The sequence below is a fragment of the Pelophylax lessonae genome, assembly GCF_965119305.1.
Source record: "Pelophylax lessonae genome assembly, chromosome: 7".
Lineage (NCBI taxonomy): Eukaryota > Metazoa > Chordata > Amphibia > Anura > Ranidae > Pelophylax > Pelophylax lessonae.
The window spans coordinates 121,803,033-121,830,913 of record NC_138774.1 but is presented as its reverse complement, the minus strand read 5'-3'; the positions used below and the strand labels follow the sequence as shown (position 1 = coordinate 121,830,913).

General features: G+C 45.5%; 1 protein-coding gene across 3 annotated transcripts in view; it reads left to right on the top strand.

Moving 5' to 3' along the window:
- Nucleotides 1-27,881, top strand: part of PABIR2 (PABIR family member 2) — a 156,226-nt gene that overhangs the window by 93,860 nt on the left and 34,485 nt on the right. For all 3 annotated transcript variants that reach the window (XM_082263313.1, XM_082263314.1, XM_082263312.1), the window contains exons 4-5: nt 4,889-4,932; nt 20,590-20,644. In XM_082263313.1, the coding sequence (XP_082119439.1) occupies nt 4,889-4,932; nt 20,590-20,644 (99 nt within the window). The remainder of the gene's footprint in view (nt 1-4,888; nt 4,933-20,589; nt 20,645-27,881) is intronic.

Sequence of the window (27,881 nt, the reverse complement as noted above, 5' to 3'; positions counted from 1 at the left end):
CTGCGATCTGTAAGTTGCTGGAACAAATATCAGTCTTCAAGGAGACTTGTCTTTTCTTGATATGATGCTCTATGCAGACTTGCGATGCTCTGCGCTGACTTGCGATGCTCTGCTCTGACTTGCGATGCTCTGCTCTGACTTGCGATGCTCTGCGCTGACTTGCGATGCTTTGTGCTGCAGGCTTTGGGCCTAGTGGCGGGAAACTAGCTGGCTGCAGTACGTGGTCTCTCCGTGGGTAGCGGTGCAGGCACTCTAGCTCTGGACTTTGGCCTCCCACCATGCGTCTTTCTGTCTCTAGGAATCGCAGGAGGGTTGGCGCTCTTTCTGTGTCTATCTTGCCTTAGCCGTTCTGCCACTTTAAGAGTCGGCTGCAGTTTGACTAAACCCACACGTTATGGCCTCTATGTAGCTCCGCTGCTCAAATGCGCTCTTTACTGTGCAAGTTGAGGAGCACTATCACTTCACCCTCAAAGGGCAAAATAGTTCCACTGTGGCAGGCGCAGCACTACAAAGTGCCTTATGCGCTGTGGCATTAGAAGAATTGGATCTCTCTGACTTCAGTCTAACCAGACTGTCTGTTACTCTATAAATTCCTCTAATACCGTTCTATGGAAAGCAGTAGGTTTAAAGAGCACACCAAACGCTTAAGATATCTTTATTAACTTCAACTTTTCTTCATAGATAACAGTGACACTTTTGCAGCAGACAATCCATGTACAACATGTGCTGAATACAGTATAACAAATGGTGGATATATTTCTCTCTGTATTGCTGTTTGCTGTTTGAGTTTGTTTGCTTGGGTTTGTTTGCTTGGGTTTGGTTTTGAGTTGTTAGAGTTTGTTTGGTGGAACTACAAGTGAACACATAACTAGTTCAGTATACAGCTCTAATCACATTACTAACAATAGGAACATGTATAACTGTTAATTACCTATTTTTGGCCACTTGCTTCCATAAAACTGCTCTGTGGATCTGTGTGTCTATTCAGTTCTCTTCTGTAGTGGAAAATGAGAAGGCTGGCTGAAGCATGAGGCTTCAGAGAAAAAAAATGGGTGTAAGGCTGGCTGTGATTGGCCAAGACTGTTGCTGAGTGTGAGATTGGCTGTGATTGGCCAAAAACTCCTTATGGGTAATAAAGTTTAACTCTGTGCTTTCTGGTTTCAACTCTGCTGTGTCTGAGCTTACCTTACATGCATACAAATGAATCTTACAGGCAAATTTCCTTTTGCTTCTGTGAACACAACATACAACTGTTATGTGACATTCAAACATGAAATCACAGTAAATAACTCTGCTTTTGTCTCTCACATATAAACATATGCACTGTATTGAGGTTATTAACAGGTCTAGCTGTATATGCATGTAGATCATATTAGCAACCTAGGACAGGTTCTAGCTGGCCAGCTACATCCAGGTCTTCCTATGCTGCACACAAGTAACTTTTTCACTTCTCTGGTTCTTTTGACAAGGGCTCCAAACCCTTTTTAGGTTCCTGCCGGTGGGGCCAAGTGCTCTATGATCCCACCAAGCCCACAGATATGTCCAGCTCAGCAGGAAGGTTTGCCCTAATCCATCTCCAGGGTGGGGAGGTTTTCTTAGCTAGTTCTAAGGCCCACAAACCTCTTATTCCCTACAAGTGAACTGATTGTGCCTGGCTACAAAATAGTATTTCATTCTTATCCACCTAGATAAATTCTTTCCCATCAATCTTCATCTTCCGCCATCGTGCCCTGTTTAGGGAGGTGCAGGACCTGCTTTGACAGGAAGCAATTGTCCATGTACCCGAGCTGTAACAGTTCTGAGGGTTTTATTCAAATCTATTCACAGTCCTGAAAAAAGATGAGGGTCACCCAATCTTGGACCTAAAGGCGCTGAATTGATTTGTGTTGGTTTAGAGGTTCAAGCTAGAACCCATCCGTTCAGTGGTACTCTCTATTAGGGGGATTTTCTAACATCCATAGACCTCAAAGATGCATACCTGCATGTGCATCAGCTGTTCCTAAGCTTTACAGTTAGGGATGCACATTATTTCCTGGGTTTTCTCCAAGGTGCTGGCTCCAGTCCTAGCATTGCTGAGACAACAGGGGATTGCCTTGACTGGTTGTTTAGTCAACCTGCTCCTGCAAGTGGACTACCAGGCTGCACTGATGGACAATGTGCTCCCTTCAGGACTTTGGATGTGTCTTAAACCTCAGGAAGTCTACCCTAACACTGACCAGGAGACTGGTGTGTCTGGACCTGATTCTCAACTAAGAGCAGTCCAAAGTTTCTCCCTGCGGACAAACTCTGGGTCTTTTGGTGTCCACCTTTTTGAGGAGTTTCCATAGGCGCGGTTCCATATCCGAGTTCTGCACAGAGAAATCCTGTCCAAATAGGACAAATCTACAGCCTCCCTAGACAAGCAGATTAGTCTGGACCGGTTGTTGAGCGCCTCCCTCTTCTGGTGGCTGCAGTCTCTTGTCCTGCAAGCTGGGAAGATCTTTCTCCACCTCTATTGGACAATCGTCACAACGGATGCCAGCCTGTATGGCTAGGGAGAAGTCAATGCGCTTTCCTGGCATTTTCAGACGCGGGATCAAAGGGTGTGGTCCCTGCACCAGGATGTGTTTTGCCAGAGCTAACTAAGCTGGTCAACACCGGACATGAATCTTCTGGCATCCCACCTCTACAGGAAGGTGCCTCGGTTTGTGGTGAGAGCTCGGGGCCTCCTGGTTGATTCAAAGGATGCGCTGATGGCGCCATGGGACCAGTATCCTCTCCTTTACCCCTTTCCTCCTCCCAAGCTGCTCGCTCGCTTGCTGCACAGGATGGAGGCTGAAGGGGTTTCCGGTCATTCTGGTAGCTCCAGACTGCCTCGTTGTCCATAATACGCCGACATGGTGCAGTTGGTCATGAATGCCTCCTTGGTGGTTGCCTCTTCGGGAGGACCTCGTGTCCCAAATTCCAGTCTACCACCCTGCTTTAATGTCTGGCATAGTTACTGAAAACCAGGTTTTGAGGGGAAGGGGGTTGTTGAGTTTGTTTAACCCCACAATCTTAAAGGCTCGCAAGTCTGCCTCTCGGAAGATATATCTTTACACCTGGAAGGCTTATATTGCTTGGAACGAAGCTCTGTGTGTCCATCCACATTCTTTTTCGATGGATTGGGTGTTGGCCTTGGGGTGTTGAACACAAACTTGTCTTGAGTAACATTAAAGGTCAAGTTTCTCGACCATGCACTCCTTGCATCACACCTTTTAATAAAGGATTCTTTGTCTGATGCCCCTTGTGTATTCCTGATTACCAACGTGGAACTTGAATGTGGTTCTTCTGGTTCTCAGGAAGCCTCCCTTTGAGCGCATTTGGGATATTCCCCTGCTTATTCCTTCACAATAAGTTGCCTTCTTGGCTGCCATTACTTCCACGAGACGTGTGTTAGAGCTGGGAACTTTGATCCCCATTCACACTTATGCAACTTTTCCTGCAACTTGAAACTGCAAAGTCGCATGACAAGTCATACCCCATGATTTCCAATGAGTACCTTTCATATCTGTGCAATTTCAAAGTTGTCCCTGCGCTACTTTGGTCTGACTTTGATGCGACTTGAGGTCCGTAGACTTCAAGATTACACAGGTCCCACAAGTGTAAATAGGGCCTTATCTTGTAAGTCTATTTGGTTCTACATAAGGATAAGTTAGTTCTCCGTCCATTCCCCTCTTTTCTTCTGAAGTTAATGTCAGATTTAGACCTGAGGACACTGTCTTGCCTTCCTTATGTCCACAGCTGTCTCATCCTAAGGAGGTTGCGTTGCACTCCTTGGATGTGGTATGGGTGGTTTGCGTGTACCTCTCCACTATGGGTTCCTGCTGGTTGTCCGATTGTCTTATAAATGCTCATGCATGGCCCAGGGAAAGGCCTGGTGACTTTGTTTGCCGCCCTTTCCTGTTGGCTTCTCCCTTCTCTGTTAGGGCACACTCCACCAGGTTGGGAGTGCCTCCTGGGCTTTCCAGCATCAGGCGTCTATCTCAAGTTTGCAAGGCCGACTACCTGGTCGCCTTAGCACACTTTTACAGTATATTACAAATTTGCATCTTCAGATGCTTGTTTTGGCCACAGGGTTTTGCAGGCTGCTGTTTAAGATTTCTTGTTTACCCCTTTTAGGTGGTTGGCATGTTTGCCTGGTTGCTCCAGTTTTTTTGGTTTGCCCACCCCTCGTTGAGGCAATGCTTCAGTGCCTCAATGAACATAGGAGAAAATGGGATTTTTTGTTACACCGTTTCTCTGAGTTCATTAACAGAGACGGCACTCGCCCCTCTATTGGAGTTTATACATTTAACACTGCTTTGTTATGAACTAGATTGCCTATAGCAGAGAGGGCAGTTTATACTAGAGGAGACTGCCCATAGGGGGTGCTGTACTCTTTTTCTACCTAGTGTCCTACTCTTGTAGGTGAGCTATGAAACCCTATGGTCAAGATTCTGAAGAGCTGAGTCTGTCAAGTAACAAAAAAATCACAGTATTTCTAAAACACGGCACATATTTTAACAGGGACAGGTGCGATTTGTACTGGGTCCCCTAGGGGATTTAACAAACATTTTATCTTTTAGTGAGAGTTCTTTAAATAGCTTAGGGGTGACTTATGTAAACTAGAGCAGAGAACAGTAAAGTAAGGCTGAAGCAGCTGCTAGTGACAACCAATTGGGCTTTATTTCTCTTTGTGTGGGAAAATGAAACAATGATTCTGATTGCTGTTTCACAAATCTGTCCTACAGTGGTTTAGAAGCAATTAGGAGGGGAGTGTGCAATTCCCCAAGTCAAAATTCAGAATAATATCTTTTGCATATTTTTACTTCTGTACTTAATTTTCCAGTTGATTTTTCTTACCATTTATGCGTTTTATTTTAATTAGGAGGAAGGTGTCGATTTGATGAATCGTGAAACTGCCCGTGAGCGGTAAGTACACTTCCTACTTAAATAAGAAAACTTATACGTTTCTAACATTTTCATGTTATATTGTAGATGTCCATCCTGGCCCTCAGTTCCAGTTTTTTATTGGAACTTAGAAAGGTTTTATTTCACTTGCTGGTTAAACATATGTGAAAAACAATAAGTTAATACCCGCGCTGTGATGAATAAATATTAGTGAGTTATAAAATTATATATATATCTATCTATCCTGAAGCTGCTGCTCACCAAGTAAAAAACCGGGAAAGACTAAAAGACAAATATAGGCAGCGCTAGCAGGTAAAATCTATAAATAAGTGCTGGATGGTAAAAAAGATATAATGTGAAAAAATTGTACTAAGAATTAAAGAGGTTGTAAACCCTCTTGTATAACTTTTACCTATAGGTAAGCCTATATTAAGGCTTACCTATAGGTGCTATAAATATCTCCCAAACTTGCACCGTTTAGGAGATATTTACAGCGCAAACTGCTGATGACGTCATCGGCGCAGGCGCTCTGAGGGAACGGCCACCCGTGCCGTTCCTTCAGAGCTCAGTGCCGTGAACGGCGGCTCCCGGGCGCATGCACGGGAGTGATGTAATCGCGCCTCCGGCCAATCAGATGGCCGGAGGACGCGAACCCGGAAGCGGGACGGCAGGACATGTCGCCATCCTGTCGCTGAGGTGGCGGCACGGCGGGGGCTTCGTTTTAAGGTAAGTACTACATAATGAGCTAGTATGCGATGCATACTAGCTCATTATGCCTTTCTCTTTACAGGGCTTTTTTTTTCTCGGATTTTTTTTTGGACTTTACTTCCTCTTTAAGTGCATATAATTCAATATATAAAATCATAAATGCATAAAATACTACAGTGAATATGATTAAGTGTATGCACAAATCAGAAAATTCATAAAGTGCAACAAAAAATATAATCCAGTGTCCACAAATTTTAAATAAAGTGCAAGATGTGTTTAAGGTGCAGTCCAAACTTATATTCTTCCAAAGAAGTTTATAGTGCAAAAAAGTGCTCAAAGTCCAAATAAAGTGCCCAAGTGCTCTTCAAAGAAAGTCCCCCTATGGGGATGCACTCCCCAGATTTGGGATGTAAATGAGCCTTAAATATATATAATATTCCGTTTAGAAAGTCAGAGCAGCCACACGGAGACTAAAGGTTTCCCTTGTCCGGATGGATGGATAGCTGCAATCCTTTACTATGGGCTCCTTATTAGCTCCTCTCCACTCTCTCCCAAATGGTGTAATCAGAAAGAAGGAAAGAAGCCAAACATCGTGAAGCCCGTAATATATTTATTATAAGTTTTAAAAGTAATGGTACTCACAAAGGTAAGGTATAGTTAGGCATTAATCGGCATATACAGCGATGTCCTTCTCTTCCGTGTCCGCTGCCGCTGTTTGGCTTCTTTCCTTCTTTCTGATTACACCATTTGGGAGAGAGTGGAGAGGAGCTAATAAGGAGCCCATAGTAAAGGATTGCAGCTATCCATCCATCCGGACAAGGGAAACCTTTAGTCTCCGTGTGGCTGCTCTGACTTTCTAAACGGAATATTATATATATTTAAGGCTCATTTACATCCCAAATCTGGTGAGTGCATCCCCATAGGGGGACTTTCTTTGAAGAGCACTTGGGCACTTTATTTGGACTTTGAGCACTTTTTTGCACTATAAACTTCTTTGGAAGAATATAAGTTTGGACTGCACCTTAAACACATCTTGCACTTTATTTAAAATTTGTGGACACTGGATTATATTTTTTGTTGCACTTTATGAATTTTCTGATTTGTGCATACACTTAATCATATTCACTGTAGTATTTTATGCATTTATGATTTTATATATTGAATTATATGCACTTAATTCTTAGTACAATTTTTTCACATTATATCTTTTTTACCATCCAGCACTTATTTATAGATTTTACCTGCTAGCGCTGCCTATATTTGTCTTTTGGTTAAACATATCATTGCTCTAAAATGTTTGCTTACATGGGCTTCTTGAGTAAGGACTGAATGGACAGCTGCTGGAGAGTAAAGTTCAGCGGTTTAGGGTCAGTAGGGGGCTTTTTGGTGTGCGATTCAGTGCATCACACCGTTTCCTTTTTTTTTTTCACTGAACTTTGAAGTGTACAATAATGACACGTCATGTAACTGTACAGGGGCATGATGTGCTGCTCTGCTGTGCAGTGACGAGCGATTCTGTAAGGCTCGCTGCTAAGATATACAGCATGTCTGCATTTTATCACAGCTCCCAGCTGTGTTGCAGTGTGAATAGGACACACAAAAAACAATTGTTTTCTATGTGTCCTAGCAGTGACCAATTTGTCCACTTGTCTGATTATCAGTTTACATACGCATTCGTCAACATCACTTTTTTGAAACTGATCAAAGCCCAATTTTTGTTCCATTAAAAAAAAAAAAACGAAATGGACGAAAAACAGATGTAAATGAACAAACAGTCCGTTTTTGCATCCGTTTTTGCATTAATAGTGGATGTAAAAACTGATGAGAAACTGATGTAAAGGAATGAAAAACGTATGCAAACTTCATACGTTTTTATTCTTTGAAAAAACGTGACTCAGCTGATGAAAGGGGCCTAAGGACTTATCAAAGATGAGATAGTTGTTTTGAGATACTATTATAGATCCTAGATATTGTATCTGCGTGCTCCTAGTTGAACTTTCTTTTGTGTTTGCCCTGGTCTCTGCCAGGAACCTCAAGAACACAGCAAAGATATCTTGCATGAATAAAGAAAAGGCTTTAAAAAGAGAAGTATGGGCTTCTAAAAAAAAAAAAAGAATTATACTCCCCTAGATGGATGCAACATCGATCCACTGGTGCATCTAGCCCCCCTGCACTAAGACTGAGAACCGAGCGATCAAACACTGCTGCCCGCTCAGTTCTCAGCCTTCAGTGAGCAGAGAATCGGTGACAATAAAAAAACTATGGCCTGATGCACCCCGTGACGCACCTCCTTCCCTAAATAACAGAAGTTGCAACAGTTTGCCCTTGGGACTTTAAATTAGGTGCCACACACCCAGTGATGAGATCTAAAATGCAAGTTTATTGGTTCTTACAATGTCAACAAGTAAACAGACAAATACTGTCAGTCACCGGTTATCTGCTCTGCCCCACAAACGCTCATTGGAGCACTGAGCTGTATAGGCAGCCAGAGCGGCTGCTTCAGGCTCTCATCGCCTGACAGAGAGGCTGAGCCAGCTGCCAGTCCAGGCTTCTGGACAGATCCCAACCATATGGTCGAGATCTTTTTAGAGCCTGGAACGACCCTGTGATGACAGCGGGCTTTAGGGTCACAGGAAAGAACTGCATTACTGTAGATCCCAGGAGCAATATAGTCAAAATAGCTTTAGAACTCTGCTTCTCCTCCTTTAAAGCACATCCTAAACCCAAGAACAAAACATTTTAATGTTCTTAGATGTGGTGGCTGCAATACTTTTTTTTTTCTGAATTTCTAAAACTTTATTCTTAATTTTGCCAACATACTTCTTGTCCTAGGGTCAGGGTGCTTACTTTACCATATCTATGAGGAATAGGGTTGTCACCCTACAACAGGACTGTAGAACACCTCTCCCTCTTCTGTTCTCCATAACCTAGGATAGAACTGTTTTTGTAGTCCATAGGGAAAGGTGGAAACAATGCAAACTGAAAACAGCTAGCCCAGGTAGATTGTACAGGATGTTACCAGCTTGCAGGATTACGTTTTTTTTTTTTTTGCTCTTATTGAATTGATACAACAAAACTCTTTTAATGGTGTATTTAGCAGACTGAGAGGGAAGGCAAGAAGTCAGAACCATCTTATGTTGCATGTATGGCTACATTAATTGTGTCTGAGTTTTCAGTAGGTTTAGGTTTAGCAGGAAGAAGGTGTGTTGGTTTTTTTAACTAAAGGTGACCTTAAAGTAATCGATTTTGTTTTAAGATTTACTTTCGCTGTGTCACACAACATCCTTTGTTTATAGCACACACTGGTGCTGGAGTTTGTGTAAGATTTATATTTATTGCTTGGAGCTTTGTAGTACCCTCTTGGGATGTGGTAAACCAGAATGCTTTGTCATATAAACAGTTTTGAAGCAGTGTAGGAAAATATTCATCTAGTATCAACATGGAAATAGTTATTCCCCATGTTTATACAGTGCAGGGGTTCAGAATACATAGACCCCCCCCTTTCACATACAGTTTATGTGCCTAAGCATTAGCTGTTTCAGTGGCAAGGTATGCCACCCTGCAGAGTATCTCTCCAAGATTGTTTTGAAAATGTTTTATTTTATTTTTATCTATAGGTAAAATGGGAAATCCACTTGTAGGAAACTTATGTCTTCAGAAAATCTGTACCAAGTGAAATACAGAGAGCTGTCTTTGTTGCTTGGCTGTGTTTGGCTTCAGTGCACAGTCACTCCAGAACAAACTTGCAAATTATAAACTCAAAGTCAAAACTTCTGATCCAGTGTTTCCACATCTTTTTGTCTCAGATATATATTTCTTATTTAACTATTTTGTTGTCACCTGTGAGATGCAAAAATCTATTCACTTATTTCATGTTTGTGTATGGCTAAATCTTTTAACCCGTTGACACTGGGTTTGCTACACACGCCCAAAAAAAAAAAAAGTTAATCGGAGTACACAAGGAGTGTATAGCACGTCCTGTCCATCTGCATCACTACCTCTCCATCTGCATCACTACCTCTCCCCCCCCTCATATTTGCTGGCAATTTCCAGCTCTTAAAATGAAAGCCAGGAGTCGCTGTGTAAATATAGCGGTTCTTGAAGCTGCTGCTGTCAAAAAATGACCAATTGATTTCAGTGTTAATTTTGTCGACTAAAATATTTTCATGCTAAATTAACACTATTTTAGTTGACTAAAATAAGACTAAAACTACAACAATTTCTATAACTAAAATACGACTAAAACTAAAATGGCATTTTTTGTTTAAAGACTGACTAAAACTGAATCAAAATTTGATGTCAAAATTAACACTGCATCTAAAACAATGTTTATAAACCATGTTTAGATACTTTGGGGTTTTTGTTTACTAAAGCTGGAGAGTGCAAAATTAGGTTTACTTCTGCATAGAAACCAATCCTCTTCTAAACTCAGCTTTTTAAATTGGGCTTTGGCAATAAAATCTGGAAGCTGATTGGCTACCCAGCAGGGCTGAACGAAAAAAAAATAACAGCTCAGGAGGTGCCACTGTACTAACAATCCGACATTAGTACAGTTATCTCCCCTGCTGTTCTTTTGTGTCCTAACAGGGGTCCCTTGGAAAAAAAAATCTCTAACTGAAAAACAAAACTCTTTACTTAATTTGTAAATACGTTTGCATTGCTTGTTACCAGAATTATAATTTTAGTGCTGTTTTAAATATACACTGTGCCTGCTCCGGGTTAGGAGCGCCCAGCTCGCCCCTCCTGTGACCAGTGGACGTGGCAGAATACAGTTATTGGTAACCAGGTATTATGTGATCACTAGGATTGGTTCTTAGATGTGATGGTTCTATTAGTTTTCTTTTTTAGGCTTTCTTTCTTCTTTTTTCATCTGGTCAGTAACACTGTTTTTCAAAATGACAAGCACTCTTTCAGATATATCAAGATATATCAGTTACATGGATGAGACAAGCCATTCAGGCAGGGGAGCTTACATGATCAGCTGTTATTTATATCTATAAAACCATTATCTCAAAAGAAAAACCACTGATTGCTGTAACTCGGGATGGTCAATTATTTTTCCCAAGGGGCTACATGAGAAACGGGGACTCTTGTGGTTTAGTAAGTTTAGTTTAGTTTAGTAAGAAATATTTTGAATAAACCAACAGCCTTGGGTGAACGCCACTGGACTGGAAAGGTCCATAATTATGTAATCTTATGAAAAACAAACATCTGGTGCCAAGAATAATGGGTAGAACTGCTCATGAAATTGTGTACACACTCACGATTATTAAAAGTAGTAGTGAAGAAAAGTCCTCTGCTATTTTGCTAGTCACAGTGTTGGTGTAGGGCAGGCTAGTAAAAGCAGTAAGGTAGCTGACAGACATAGATTTAATGAACAGATCTGCCATTCTTAGTACTCATATGTGACTGACTGGCTCAGGGAGATAATTGACAAGCACTGTGACTGGAGAGCCTGAGATCAGTACAACTTGGATTTCTGCAGATCCTGACCTGGAGTGAAGAACAGGTTTGCAGCGTGCAGGCGCTAACACAGAAAAACATGGCTGGGTAGCAGAGTGGTGGGAGAGCATCATAACATCTGCTAGGCATGCTCTTCCACCAAAACTGAGCCTTCTCACTGTACCAGTCAACTCTTTAAGCCCTCTCCTTCCAGTCCTTGCAGCTTTTCAAACAGACATCTGTTAGCACATCTCTCTGCACTTGTTAGCTAAAGCGGACAGTCTCAAAGAGGCATACTGACAGTGGAGGCATTGCGGGCCAGGCAGAGACCGCCACAGGGCCAGATGTGGCTCTGGGTCTGCAGTTTGCCCCGGTCTGACTTATTAAGGGTTAGCTGGAGTTTGGCTTCAATTTGTTAGTGCATTTAAATCTGCTAGTACGTCTAACACTACCCTCCCCCCACACTGAAAATGCTGCTGCCCAAATGTGCCCCCTTTGCGCCTTCATCCAGAGGGGGGGGGGGGGGGCACTCTAATATAGGAGGTGTTACTGGCCAGTTCACCAAGTGAAAACAGAGGGAAAAAAACAGAATGAATTCAGCCACCACATATAAGCTTCAATATATTACATTTTTGGTTTTGAATTTAATACCACTTTAATTAATGACCTAGTTATCACTTAATACAAAGGTCCATAGCAAAATTGTAAAAACTGATCAGGTCCGTAGGGGGTGTTCAGGTGTAAGAGCTGAATTAGGTAAAGACCTGGCAGTCCTATATGTTAAGGCTGAGTGGCTGGTTTTTAAAAGCTCCTTTATATGTTATAAAACAGAGTGTAGTTCAGTGGTGTGCTGTAATTGTCTTTTTTGCAATTGTCCTGTGAAAACGAATAAAGCAGGCCTTACGCCACTCAGGTATAGCTATATCCTATTGCAGGGGGTCTTTAAAATATGGCCCTCCAGATGTTCGGGAACTACAATTCCCATTATGCCTAGTCATGTCTGTGAATGTCAGAGTTTTACAATGCCTCATGGGTTGTGTAGTTCTGCAACAGCCGGAGGGCCGTAGTTTGAGGATACCTGTCCTAGTGGAGGAGTTTCATCTATGACTTTTTATAACTCTAATAAAAAACTTCCCTTTTCGCTTTCGTTCATTAACATACACAGCTCTCCATATTCAGAAACATAGGGTTATATTGCACCCTTCAGGAGTAGAACACTAGGCAGAAAAAATACTTGGCTACGTCTATGGGCAGTCCTAGGTGGTACACATCCCACTCCCTGCTATAAGCCTTCAGTTTTTTCTGTAAGGACCTAGTTGCCTGCCAGGATCTCTTACATGGCAATTTTTCTCCTGTTTTTCCCTGTGAGATCTACAATCAACTGTTGGACTGGGCAATGGGCTGGATATCTAGATCCAGTGGTCCCCCCAGTCTGTCCAGCTCCGCAGTGGATCGGCCGCGACATAGCCCCACTGGACAGGGGCTGGCCTGCGATTTAAATGCCTCGCGAGGTCACATGCAACTGGGTTTTGGTCAGTCGCAGCTCTCCTCCTGGCTGACAGCCCCCCATTTTGATGGTGAGGAGGTTCTGTCTGGAGTGATGCCTGCCTGGTTTCCCGGTATGGTGAGTAACTGTCCACCCTCTCCCCCTGGATGTGATTTAAGGGGGACGTGGGCCCCTCCCTAGCACAGTCGGATCTGTGGGTTCCCCTCCTCCCCCCCCCGACCCCCCCTTTTGTTTGGTGCTCCTTATGGGCCATCTTGGTACTCCCCCCACCCCCCACTGGGGTAGCGTGGTGGGTTGGTAGATGGTAGGGGATTGTGTGCTGCACTGTACCGCACTGCTGGCGGATGGGCTTCACGGCTGGGGGGGGGGTGGCACTGGCCGCTGATAGTGGTCCTGTGCCCAGATCCCCTCTCTACATGGTGGCCGTTGCAAGCCCTCCCCCCTGGGTGCCTCGTCCATGCCGCGTGTGGCGGCAATTTTGCCATGGTTAGCGCCATTTTCTTTGGGGCTTGTGGGAATCTATTGATCGGTGGCCATGTTTGGTTGGTCAGGCATGCATTAGGAGCGGTCGACCATGACAGTGGAGCCTCTGGGCGGTGATTTTGGCTGTGGGAGCTCCTCCTTTTCCCCTGGTGTTGACTACTGGGTTTTCTTTTTCTTGGACGCCGCACGTGGATACTGAGCTATCTCTGGTGCAGATCGGTTCTAGTCTGGCGGGGTCCCTCCCTCTCCCTGCTGCAGGTTGTGGGATGCTCTGCTTGCTTGTGCCCTGGTGGTGTTACCGGTGTGGTGGGGAGTCCCATAGCGGTGCTAGACACTTTTTATGGTGAGTTCCCCCTTTTACCTTATGGAGTCTCAGGAGCATGTTTCCCTACCTGACCCCCTCTCAGAGGCAGCAGGTCCCTCGGGGTCCCAGCCATCCATTGATGCACTGACAGTGGTCCTGAGTCCTTTGTTTCCCAAGGTGGAGGTGACCTTTGGGCGGCGGGCTAGCAAAAAGCGTGTCCCCTCCCTCCCCTGCCTTATCTGTCTCGTCCGATCCTGAATCTGACTCTGCCGCAGCGGACGTGGTCCACCTTGTGGAGTTTGTAGCCACGCTTCCTGATCTATTAAATAGTGAGGATGATTCCTCCACACCTGTAGCTGTGCACGAGAAGGCGCTAGTTGACATACTTATTACATCTGTGCGGGAGACTTTAAAAATGGAGGATGCAACTGAGACTGCGGTGGAGGTGATTGTCCCTCTTGGCACCCACAAGCCGTCTTGTACAGCAAAAATGTTTCCTTATCCCTCCTATTTTGATAAGTTTATCTATAAAGATTGGGAGCGTCCAAAACGCCCCTTTGTGGTTCCTAAACGTTTTGCTGTGAGGTATCCCTTTGAAGAGTCACTTCTCAATCTCCGGCTTTTAAAGATTCAGCTGACCGCAAACACTGAGTGGGCTAAACTTTTGCCCAGTGACCTAGAGGGTGAGCAGATTCCCCGTCTTTGCTAAATTGCCAGATCAGTTGGTCCAGGGGCTGCAGTTTGTCTGCGATGCCTCTTTGGATGCGGCTCCCCTGATTTCTAAGCTGTCTGTTTCGGCAGTGGTGCTTAGGCGTGTATTGTGGCTTAAGTGTTGGTCTGCGGAAAGACTTCCAAAAAAAAGCTCTGACTGATTTACATCAAGGCAATCACCTGTTTGGGGCTACCCTGGATGACCTCAATAAGAGTCTCACAGGGGGGAAGAGTACCTTTCTTCCACAGTCCGGGAAGGGAAAAGCACCTCGTCGCAGACGTGGCCCGTCTGTCTTGGCTCACAAACATTTTTTCCTCCACTGACAAGGATTTAAAACCTTTAAATTCCTTCTCTGGAGGCTCCAAGCCGCCCTGGTCTGGCAAGCTGAGAGCAGGATTCTATAGACCCGCGGAAAAGGCTCCTTTAGCATGAAGGTGCACCTTCACCCATACCTGGGGTGGGGAGACGTCTTCCCTGGTTTCCAGGCCTGTGGATTTCCTTGGTAAACGACAAATGGGTCCACTTAGTTATACTGTTCAGTTACAAGATAGTTTCATTCTTGCCCTCCGGAATAGTTCTTTCCTTTCAGTGTACATCTGTCCCCGGACCAATTGCAATATCTCTTCGGGGCAGTGCAAGACCCATTGCTTCAGAGTGTGATTGTCCCAGTTTCGGTATCGGAACAGTTTCAAGATTTTTATTTGAACCTTTTCACGGTCCCAAAGAAGGAGGGCAAGCTACGTCGGATTCTGGACCTCAAGGCCCTGAACTGCTTTACTCGGGTACAAAAATTCAGAATGGAGTCAATTTGCATGGTGGTAGCATCCCTACATCAGGGGGATTTTCTTGTCTCTATCAACATCAAGGATGCTTACCTGCACATTCAAATATGTGCCCGACACAAGCACTTCCTCCGTTTTGCTGCGGGAGAGGAGCACAATCAGTAAGTGGCGTTACCCTTTGGTCTTGCCTCTGCTTCCTGGGTCTTCACAAAAGTTTTGGCCCCGGTTCTAGCGCTGCTACGCCAGCTGGGGATTGCTGTACTGGGATACCTGGACGACCTCCTCTTGCGAGCAGAGTCCTCTGCTGCCCTGATGGACAACGTAGAGATCACTAGACACAGACCCTGAAGGATTAGCTGGGTCTGACTCTGGATTCAGCTCTAGCTAGAGTATCCCTTCCTCTAGACAAACTCCAGAAGTTGCATGCTGAGATTTATCTACTGCTGTCCAGCAGGTGGTCCTCCTTCCCGACTTGCATGAAGGTGCTGGGCCTGATAGTAACTACTTTTGAGGCAGTTCACTTTGCACAGTTCCATACTAAGTCCCTTCAAAGGGAGATCCGGGTGAAATGGGACAAGTGTACGAGGTCTCTCGACAATCCGTATCGGCTAAGCCGAGAAACCAAGGGGTCCCTGGTCTGATGGCTTCGCTCTCCAGTTCTTCAGCATGCCAGTCTGTCCGGCTGGGGAGGTGTCCTTGGTCTGAGCTCCACTCAGTGTTGTTGGACGTTGGTTGTTAGTACAAGACTACCGATCAATGTCTTGTAACTTCGGGCAATCAGGCTGGGCCTGGATCACTGAACGGATCGACTACAGGGGCTCCTGGAACGGATCCAGTCAGACAATGCCACGGCGGTGGCTTATGTCAGTCACTAGGGTGGAACAAAAAAGTGTTGGCAGCCCTAGAAGAAGCCGGCATTCTCCATTGTACACATTCCAGGAATGGAAAACTGGCAGACGGACTATCTCAGTCGGCAGGTGTTAGACCAAGGGGAGTGGTCCCTTCACCCAACGTGTTTCATGAGCTAGATCTCCAGTGGGGCACCCCAGAGGTAGATCTGTTGGTGTCTCGAAAGGTACCAAGGTTTGTGGCAAGGTCATGGGATTCTCTGGCGAAGGCCACAGATGCTCTGGTGGTACCGTGGAGCCAGTATCGTCTGATCTACACCTTCCCTCCTCTCAAGCGTCTGCCGTGGCTTAGCGCAAGATGGAGGCCGAAGGAATTCCAGGCATTCTAGTGGTCCCAGACTTGCCTTGCCAGACTTGGTACAGCGATCTGTGCGATTGGTAGCAAACGTCCCTTGGAGACTGCCTCTAATGGAGGATCTGCTGTCCCAGGGGCCGATCTTCCATCCTGCTTACAGTCGCTCACTTTGACAGCCTGGGTGTTGAAAGCCAGTTGCTCAAGGATGGGGGTTGGTGATTCCGACACTGCTGAAGGCTAGGAAGTCTACCTCTAGGAAGATCTACCATCATACGTGGAAAGCATAGATTTTGTGGTGTGAATCGATCAGGGTTCACCCTCATTCTTTTTCGGTGGCTTGGGTCTTGACGCTCCTTCAACGAGGTGTTGAGCAGAAATTGGCCTTGAGTATCATCAAGGGCCAGGTGTTGGCTTTGACGATCTTCTTTCAGCGACCCCTGGCCACGCACTCCTTGGTGCGTACTTTTATTCAAGGGGTCCGACATCTGACTCCATCGGTGCAATCTCCTCTACCACTGTGGGATTCGAACTTAGTGCTTTCAGTTCTCCAGAAGCCTCCCTTTGAAACTATTCAAGAGATTCCCCTGCTTATGGTGTCCCAGAAGGTTTTTTTTTGATGGTGGCGATCACCTCTGCTCGCAGGGTGTCCAATCTGGCAATGTTATCTTGTCGTACTCCCTATCTGGTGCTCCACAAAGATAAGGTGGTTCTTTACCCACGTCTGTCAATCCTTCCTAAGGTGGTCTCTGACTTCCATTTGAATGAAGACATTGTGTTGCCTTCCCTGTGTCCCAGGCCCAAACATCCTAAGGAATTTGAGTTGCATGCCTTGGATGTGGTTCGAGCGATTCGGGTGTATCTGACAGCCACAGAGTCTTTTCGGATGTCAGACTCACTGTTTGTGATCACGGACGGGCCAAGAAAAGGGCTGTCCACTTCTTCTGCGACCATTTCTAGATGGATCAGACAGACATTGACTCAGGCCCATTCTATCAAGGGTCAGGTTCCTTTTTTCCATGTAACAGCACACTCTACTTGGGCCCTTAGTGCTTCTTGGGCCTTCCGTCGTCAGGCGTCAGTGGCGCAGGTTTGCAAAGCGGCCACTTGGTCGTCGGTGCACACTTTCACTAAATTATAAGTGGCTGTGTTGGCATCTGCAGATGCTTTGTTGTGGCCGCAAGGTTTTGCAAGCTGCTGTTTAGAGGGTCTGTTCCCTCTTTGGCGGGTGTATTGTTCAGGTTGGGCTCCAGTTGTTTTTTTGATGAGCTCCTGTTTGCTTGATTGGCTATTTATTGTGTTTAGCCTTCGTATTTTTTTTTGTCCCACCCCTCATGTTTGGCACTGCATATGGAGAGTTGTCCGTCAATAAATGAAAGCGAAAATAGGACTTTTGTACTAACCGTAAAATCCATTTCTCTGAGTTCATTGAAGGACACAGCACCCACCCCTCTATGGATTTTTGATACTTCTGACACTGTTTGTTACTGTAAAATATAGAATATATCTCTATATTCCAATCTCTTAAGGCGTTTCTGGACGATTAGCATTGATAGCCAGACTGACTTTAAAAACAAAGTGTGAGTTTATTCAAACACACTTGGCATCAACAATACAATGTAAAAGGTATAACAGTTCAGTTCAGTGTAGGTCAAAAATATGAAGAATAAAAACAATAATTCATGGAAAAGATGTGTTCAGCGTGAATTCATGGCAATATAGCCATGTGTGTTCCTCTGTGTGTGTCCTTCTTCCGTGTTAATCTTTTCTCGTCTGAGAAGAAGCAGGAAATGACGTTTGCTAGGTTTCAGAGAGCAAAACACCTGCTTAGGTTGTAAAATAAGAGTCTATGAATAGATTTGTGTAGAGCAAAAGTAATGTGTGTGATCTTCGCTAGTCTGAGTGTCTGTGTGTCCTAGTCTGTGTCTCGAGTGTCCGAATCGCGTGGCAATTTATCTTACATGTAGACGTCATCATCTTTCCACACTCCAAGCCTTGTATGGCATCATAACTTCTGCTAACGTCAGTTATACTATACAAGAGGAGGTACTAAGCCCATAAAGTCATAATTCCTAATATGTATATGACCAAAAAGCTGATTAGTCTTGAACTATTTGATTGACAAGCCCACATGTAACACCCTATTCTTGTAACGTCTAGTGTGGCTGATGTCATGTTAAATAACCATCATTTATCTTACATAATAAGTAACATATATAACCAACTTATATGACTTGTATAACACTAAGTAAATACATACAAATACTATTAATTTATTACTAACATTATTTAAACTAATATATGCTATTCCTAGTATACACATGAATCCTATACTTGACTTCCATGACATACTATCCCTCAGATACCTTATATGTCATCTTCCAACTAGCTACATACTCCAGAATTATCTGACATTTTACTGTCTCAGCTCAGAAGAAGAACCTCATTGTTAATCACCGGATCAAGGTCATTCACACATATTTAATACTATGATTAATCATAAAATCACATATATTTTGCAAGCTTGCTGTGAATATAATATAATTCCAATAAGTGCCGAATTATGAATTTGGAATAAATATTTAACAGTTACTAAACTGAAGGCCTATAGCTGACAGGAAGATGTATAACACCTAGGACTGCCCATAGGCGTAGCCAAGTCTTTTTTCTGCCTAGTGTCTTACACCTGTAGGGGGCAATATAACCCTATGGTTCTGAATATGGAGAACTGTGTCAGTCAATGAACTCAGAGAAATGGATTTTACGGTAAGTACAAAAATCCTATTATTCCTTCCCTTTTAGGCTCCATGTACACGTGACGCTGGAAATGGCCGTTTAGGAGCAGTTGGGCGTTTTTTTCAGAAGCCCCTGAACCCTGTCATTTGCAGGCAGTTGCGTTCAGGGACTGTTTTTAGAACGCAATTATTTGCGTTCGAACGTGTGTTTCCCGGCGTTTCAAACGCACAAACGCGTCCAAACGCGATGACCCGCGTTTAACGTTCGTGTTTTTCCATTTTAAAGGGGAATAATTTTTTTGACCTCTAGGAACGCTTCTAAATGCAAACGCCGCTTAACGTCCGCTAAACGTGGGTACAAACGCGACCGAACGGACGTTTCAAACGTCCTAAAAATTCCAGCATTCAAAGGGACTTTTAACAACGTCCCGTGTACATGGAGCCTTAGTCTCTTTTGTATACATTTTAAGCATTCTATTTGTTTGAGAAGTGCAGAAAAAGCTATAAATTTAAAGCTGTCATGTGTCCTGTTATCTAAAAGCACGCTCCCAGTTCTTATCTTGTACTACAGAATGATTAGCCTTTATTGTACACATATGGGAGTGAACTTTTTGAGTAGTCATTGGCCACTCCTTCCACAAAAATTGTATGTTGTGAGCCCACAACAGAACTTTGGAGCTGAGTGCATTTTTGACAGATCAGCTGGTATTCTGTACTTGCAGGGTCTGTAAAGAGATAAAACAAGGAGAAAGTGCATGTAATGTATTGCAGAGATGTGCTACAAATGTTTTTTTTTTTTTCTAATTTTGCCTTGACATATACGTTTTTAACTGGTTGAAATCCCCATCTATATCCATTGTAAAAGACATGCACGTTTTTATATTTTGCCTCAATAAAATTCAAATCGCATTCCTCTTTACCTCTGTATGATGATCCCAGTGCCTGTCAGCCCTGTGAATGTCTTTGGTTCGTGGGCATGTCCACTGGGTGGAGCTTGAGAGGCTGAGTTGTGACACCACTGACTCCTCCCACATGTACACTCAGTAGCTAGCAAGGTTTCGGAGCGTGCAAGGTTTGGGAAAAATCCCACAATGCACAGTCAATCCTGGGTGAGCCGGAGGAGATAGGGGGAGCTATCTTTGTTGAAGTGCTGTGTGCATGGCTCTGGGACACCCCCTTCTGTCATGCTTGTGCTTGAGACTGCTTCTTTGTCAGTCACAGGAGAGGGGGTGTGGCGACACAAAAGGTTTTATGTGTCGGTTTATTGCACTGCAGGAAGGTGGAGAGGATTTCAGATTACTGGCTGCTCCTTTCCTTGCCAGACTGGTGACAGATGACTTCTGCTGCTTTGCTGTGTGAGGTAGACTGCTCGTTTTTAATTTTGATCTTTCAGGTTTACAATCAATTTAAGTAGGCACATTTCCCTGCCATTGTTTCTTCTTCCCCACTTTAGAGTCCTAGCAATTCACACCCACCTTAGTGTATAAAATTACACGTCATATTTCAACAATGGAAATGGGATCCCGCATAATGGCTGCAGAATATATGCAGACCTGTGGACATCATGGCACCGGATTGCATGGCAAGAGATCTAAGAAATTCTGAAAGCGATACCAGGGTTTTGGTGGGCTTTATCTTCAAAAAAAATCTTGCTAGTCTGCAATAGTCAGATTTCATTGAAGTCCACTAGAGCACCTAAACACATTTGTTCTATCAGTGATTCCAGATTTCTCTGTAAAGTATAAAAGAGTTTTTGAACAATATTCATTTTATTTATGTATTTTTTGTTTTTTTGCTTTATTCAGAGAAGTCCAAGCTGCAATGCAGATGAGCCTCTCCTGGGAAGAAAGCTTCAGTTTGGTAAGATACTGATGGATTTGGGCTGCCAGTTAAGCCTATCCAAAGCCAAATGAAAAAAACATGGTATATTGCACTTTGTCGATCCTTACATGAGGTGGCTTCTTAGGAAACAGCCATTGTTCAACTAAGGCTGAACTTCAAGCTTGTCTGCCTTTGTTCATAACCATTCGTAATGGCCAAAATTACGTAAAAATCCACTAAATAACATGCTTAGGGGATGCCTTTTAAACTCTCCTTACACATAAGTTTTTTTTTTTTTCTCCAACAGAAAACTTACACAACTTGACCTATGCCCATTTGTCATAGAAGCATACTGAATTGAGCACATGCACCTTGATTATGTATAGCCAGCCTTAATCAGACTTAGTGAAGAATATTTTGTTGTATAATATTATTTAGCAGTCCCCCCCTCCCCCTTTTTTTTTTTTTTTTTTTTTTTCTTAAAGCTTATGTCAAGTCAAAATAATAAAAAATGAAGATTATCTTTGTGTGGGTTTTTTTTTCCCCCTTAGGCCGACAGTTCAAATCTCAGCCGGTTTAGCAGGAATCAGCCGAGATTCAAACCGTTAATGGCAGACTAAATGTACCAAGTTGATCGATCGATCAACTTGGGTACAACCATCCTGCTTGATTTTCTTCCAATTATCGCAAGTCGCTGCTATAAGCACTATCGATATTCACTGTCTTCTTCTGGCGGGGACGGCTTCTGGCTGAAGACAATTGCTGATTCCCCTGTCAGCACTGTCTGTGTTCATGTGGGAATCGTTTGAATTTCTTTCCTGCAAACCGTGGTTGCAGGAAAGGAATTTGTACTGTGTATGGCCTGCCTTAAAGACCCCACAACTATAGAAAAATATCTGTTAATCTGCCAGAAACGCATTTAGCGCTTTAATTATATTTATGGGCTGAGAACACACAGCATTATTTTGGACTGAGTGCTGTCAGCCCTTCCCAGCTTTCTTTAGTGCCTCATGCACACTGGAAGTTATCAAAACGCCAGTAGAAAGCTGTAGAGGGAGTTTTTCAGCTTTTTGCAGTAGTGTTTTTCAGCGTTTTTTCAGCTGTAGCGTTTTTAAGCAAAACTATACTTACACTAAAGCTTATGGCTCAAAAACATTGATAAACGCTGAATAGCTACGTTTTTCAGCTTTTATCAGTTAGGGTCCTTTCACACGGCCGCTCCGTGTGTCCGCAAATCATCCCATCTGTTTGCGGATGATTTGCGGACTTAATGTAAGTGAATGGCACTGCGGATGTCAGCGGAATACCATCCGCTGACATCCGATTTTCCTCCTTTCAGTTCTGTTCCGTTTTTACAAATGGAACAGAACCCCATTTTTTCTTCCGTGTAAAAAATGGAAAGGAAGGAAAATCAGATGTCAGCGGTGTCATCCGCTGACATCCGCAGTGCCATATACTTACATTATGTCCGCATATCATCCGCAAACGGATAGGATGATATGCGGGCACACGGAGCGGATGACAGAAATGTCATCCGCTCCGTGGAAAAAAAAAAAAAAAAAGTCCCGCAGCTGACCTTTCACACGGAGCGGCCGTGTGAAAGGACCCTTAGAGCATTTTTACAGCTGAAAAACTCCTTTCAAAACCCACTAGTTCTGGGGTTTTTTTCCGGCCAGAAAACACCCCTGCCAAAAACTGCTTATAACAGCCTATGCGTGCATGGACACATGGATACCATGCTGGGGAGTTTACTGGCTGCAGAAAAAAACGTCTGATGCCAAAAACAGCAGCTGTAACAATGTTCAGTGTGCATGAGGCCTTTAACTATTCAGTCCATCCAATTGTCTTCCTTTCCAAAGCATAGTTGCAAGATAAGAACAGGGAGGGCTATACAGACTCTTTGAGATTACACTGAGAGAAAGCACATTACATTTCTTAATTTCCCACAAAATTAACAGGGTTGGGTTTTTTTTTTCTTGCATTTATAAACCATTAACAATAATGCCTTCAATAGTATATTAAAAAAATGCTATTAAAAAAAAAAAGTCAATATGCACCCTTACTTCATCCAGTAAAAGCTGAACTCCAGGTTTGGATTTTTTAGCATAGTTACATTTGTGATGGGAATCCTCATCAAATGAAATGAAGATGCCACTAATGGCCAATACACATGATCTGAAAATCGGACGACAGATCGTCTGGGTTTTTTTGCATGCTAGTCGCATATCAAAAATGGAGAGGTTACTAAAGTTACGAAAATTCTCAAATGACAGAATAAAAAATTGGAAGTGATGTAATGTGTTGTAGTGTATTTGTATTGTATTTTCGGATGACAACTGTAAACAAAAATTGTACGATCTGGTATCGTACGAGAAACATTTTCGTGCTTTTCCGATCGGATAATATCAAATGAACTTTCGTGATCGGCTCTGGAAACTTCTGTACCAAAGATCTGATTATCGTACGATCTCTTCAAAAGCGGTATTTCTCTTACGTCCTCTGACAGTCGTTGCCCACTCATACAGTCTTCACTTATGGGTATTGACCTCTTATCCATAGGAGCAAGCTAGGCATAAGACTTGTTAAAAAACAAACAATTTGCATAGACACACCTGTAGGGGGCTGTCCCACTGGTCCAATACCCCCCTGCTATCAGCATTCCCAACTCAGTTTGTCTTTTGCCTAGTTAGGAGTAAGATAGACTTCCCTTGGCTGGGGCTACAGTCTCAGCCTTTTCTTGATTTTATTTCTATGCGTACGCCCTGGCCTCGCAAACTACCTGTCCCTGTCCTCAGGGACAAAGCCCGCAAAGTGGCCACTTCGCAAGGATGTCTCAACTGCGGTACGCCGCGTGTTGATAGAGTCCTGTTTGGCTGACGGCACCCCCACCGCCAGGGGTGGGAGGCTTCCCGTCGCAGAGAGGCACCCACGCCTTCGCTGGATCGGTAAGTACCTACCACCTCTGTCTGTGACATTGTATGTCCAGGGGTGTATGTGGGGCCTCTGTCTAGGGCATGGCAGTCTGCGTGGAGTCTGTGTTATCCCCCTCATGTCTGTGTGTCCGGGTCCCGCTGTTCCTCCCGGTCCCTGTGGGGGCGCTGTTGCGGCCAGGCCTCACTGTGGGGGTCCCTGAATCCCTGGGTAGGGTTTGGTGTACCTTTGGGGGTGCAGGCCTGCTTGTGGGGGCCGCTGCAGCTGCGGAATCGCAGGGCCGCCATTTTGGGTGTGGGCAGGTTGCTCTGGCTTCATTATGGGCATTCAGCAGCCATTTTCCCTGTAGTGATTCGCGCCCTTCGGGCGCCATCTTGTGTGTGGCAATGTAGTTTTACATGTGCTCGGCGGCCATTTTCCCGTAGCCTCCCCATTACTTTACATTGGCAACCATTTTTCTTTGGCTCAAGTCCTATTTTGGCCTCTAGCGGTGTGACATCATTTCCTTTCTTCAGACAGTCGGATCGTGCTGCAAGAGTGGTAATTGTACAGCTACACTTCTGGGGGGCTTTTTCTGCTGTTTTTTCAGGGGATATTCCTTTGCTGTCAGTCATTTTCCTCTCTGGGTGGTCTCTCAGGCTAGTCCTCATTGCGGTGCATTGCGGTGGGATTCGCCGCTGTCACGGATTTAAAGGGCCAGCGTCAAATAATTTTCATGGAGTCCCAGGACAGCAAATTCCCCCCAGCTTTGGTGGAGGGTTCAGGTATGCCTGAATCCTCTGCGATGTGCTCCCTTACCTCGGCCCTTGCGACTTTATCGTCCAAAGGGGACCTGTTGATGTCTGAGCAGGCTTCTAAGAAAAGGCCTAGGCTTTCTCATTCTTCTGATTCAGAGCTAGATATGGTTGCCATGGACAGTGTACCCCCTGAAGGGTCTCAGTCGGACGGGGAGGCGGAGGATGAGGAGGGGGACGATTCCCCCCCCCCCCCCGGGACGGCCAGGGAACACGCGGCTATGTCTGCGCTTATTAGTTCTGTTAAGGAAACACTACATTTAGAGGATGAGCCCCACCCGCCGGGTAAACGGTCTTCTTTTGGGATCCGCAGAACCCAGAAAACGGCACAAGTGTTCCCTTGTCACGCTGAGTTTCACGAAATGGTGAACGAACAGTGGCGCAATTTAAACCGCAATTTTGAGATGCCAAAGCGGTTTCAGTACCGCTATCCTTTTGCGTCTCCTACTGATTTGCGCTGGACTGTGGCCCCTAAAGTGGATTACACAGTGTCCAGGTTGAACAAAGCCACTTTAATGCCCGTGGAGGATTCTCCGGTGTTTAGGGACCCTACGGATAGGCGGGTGGAGTCTCTTACTCGTCACTCCTATATGGTGGCGGGTTCTTTGATGAAACCTATTTTCGCCTCTGTGATGGTCTCTCAGGCTGTGGTAGAGTGGGCCAAGGTGCTCAGACGCACCCTTGTGGCTGATTCCACTCCTCCTGCTACTTTGAAGATGGTGGACCAAATTATTCAGGCTGTTTTATACCTGTGTGACGCGGCCTTGGATGAGGCCCCTTTATTCTCGAGACTATCTGCTGTCGCAGTGATAATCCGTCGTATGGTGTGGTTGAAGAGCTGGTCGGCTGACCAGACTTCCAGGAAGACGGTGTCTGACATCCCTTATGCGGGGAATCGCCTTTTTGGGGACTCCCTGGACGAGTTGGTTAAGGGGGTCACTGGGGGAAAAGCACTCTGCTGCCTCAAGCACCCAAGGGTAAGTTTTTCCGCGGTAAGTAGGGCCCTTCCTTAAAACCAAATCAGGGGTCCTTTCGTGCCTTCAAGGCACAGGACAAGGGCAAATCCTTCAAAGGCGCTGGTGGCCAGAAGAAGCCTTTGGCGGGCAAGCCAACAGCCGCCCATGCTGGCACTGCGGCCCAGTCCACCTCGACCCGAAGGGGCGCCCTCACCCGTTTCAGGGGTGGGGGGACGTCTGCGCCATTTTCCCGAACCTTGGATGTCCCGGATTCAGGACAGGTGGGTTCAGGAAATCATTCGATCACGGTACAAGATCGAATTCCTATAGCGTCCAGCGGACAGGTTCTTTCCCTCAAATTTTAATTTGACCCCAGATCGTTTACAGGATCTCCAATGGGCAGTTCAGGATCTCACCGCTCAGGGGTTGATCGTCCCGGTGCCTCATCGGGACAGATTTTCGGGGTTTTTACTTGAATCTGTTCACAGTGCCCAGAAAAGAGGGCAAGGTGCGTCCGATTCTGGACTTGAAATCTCTGAACCGCTTCGTGCGGGTTCAAAGATTCCGTATGGAATCCCTTAGTTCGGTCGTAGCCTCTTTGAGCCCGGGAGATTTCCTGGCTTCAATCGACCTCAAGGATGCGTATCTACACATCCCCATATTCGAGGGTCATCAGAGGTATCTCCGGTTCGCAATCGCGGAGGCGCACTATCAGTTTGTGGCGTTACCCTTCGGTCTCGCTTCGGCTCCAAGGGTTTTGACCAAAGTGTTGGCTCCTGTCCTGGCCCTGTTGCGGGCGCAGGGGATTGCGATCCTGGGTTATCTGGACGATCTCCTGTTAAGATCGAGTTCCAGTCAAACTCTGTCACGCAATCTGTCCACCACGGTTCAGACGCTCCAGGAGTTCGGGTGGACCATCAACTTTCAGAAGTCGACATTGTCCCCTTCTGTTCGTCTCCCTTACTTGGGGATGGTCCTGGATTCCGCTCATGCCAAAATTTTTCTGCCGGAGGACAAGCTCCGAACTCTGCAGAACGAGGTCAGGTCCCTCAGGGATAACGAATCCTCATAACTCAGGACCTGCATGCAGTCCCTGGGATTGATGGTGTCAGCCTTCGAGGCAATACCGTTTGCACAGTTCCACACACGATCTCTCCAAGCGGAGATCCTGGTCAAGTGGGACAGGCATCCTCAGTCCTTGGAAAGGAGGATATCTTTGAGTCACCAAGTCAGAGAGGATCTTCTGTGGTGGCTCCAGTCTCCGGTTCTGACGGAGGGGAAATCCTTAGGGCTGTTGTTGTGGACAGTGATCACCACGGACACCAGCCTGTTGGGCTGGGGTGGTGTTCTGGGCACTCTGCCCAGGGCGTTTGGTCGGAGGAGGAGTCCTCCCTGCCGATAAATATCTTGGAACTGCGAGCGATCAGACTATGCTTGCTCCATTGGTCGGATCATCTTCGGGGCCGCCCTGTGCGTGTGCAGACGGACCACCCAACTGCGGTGGCTTACATCAATCACCAAGGGGGCAACAGGAGTGCCTGGGCGGCCCAGGAAGTGACCAAAATTCTGTCTTGGGCCGAGACGCAGGTCCCGGCGATTTCGGCAGTTCACATTCCAGGTGTGGAGAATTGGCAGACCGATTACCTGAGCCGCCAGACCCTGGACCAGGGGGAATGGTCCTTACACCCGGAGGTGTTTCAGATGTTGTGTGCTCGTTGGGGATCCCCGGATGTGGATCTGTTTGTGTCTCGTCAAAACAATAAGGTGGGAAGGTTCGTGGCAGACGCCTCGGATGCGCTGGTGGTGCCTTGGAATCGGTATCGACTGATTTATGCCTTCCCCCGATTCAGTTGTTGTCCAGGTTCCTTAGAAGGTTGGTCTCGGAACTGAAGTTGGTGATTCTGGTGGCTCCGGACTGGCCGCACCGGTCTTGGTACGCGGACATCATGCAGCTGGTTGTCGAGCCTCCCTGGAGGCTCCCGTTACGAGATGACCTGCTGTCTCAGGGGCTGATCTTCCATCCTGCTTTACAGTCGCTGGCTTTAATGGCGTGGCTGTTGAAAGCCAGGTCCTGAGAGATCGGGGTCTCTCGTCGGCGGTCATTCCTACCCTACTCAAGGCTAGGAAGGCCTCCTCCGGTAACATTTATTACCGTACTTGGAAGGCTTATTTTGCCTGGTGTAAATCGCGGGGTTTTCATCCTCGCTCCTTTTCGGTGGCGAGGGTGTTAGCCTTCCTGCAATCTGGTGTGGACCAGCGTCTTGCGCTGACCACTATTAAGGGTCAGTTGTCTGAACTGGCAATACTTTTTCAGCGACCTTTGGTGTCAAACTCTTTGATACGCACCTTTATTGAAGGGGTGTGTCATCTGGCTCCCCCTAGGAGAGCGCCTTTACCTCCTTGGGTCCCTTTTGCAACGTCCTCCATTTGAGAACATCAGGGAGATTTCTCTGCCTGTGCTGTCACGGAAGGTTGCCTTTCTGGTGGCGATCACATCTGCCCGCAGAGTGTCGGAGTTGGCGGCCCTGTCCTGCCGCTCCCCTTACCTGGTTTTTCATAGGGATAAGGTGGTCTTGCGACCTCACCAATCTTTCC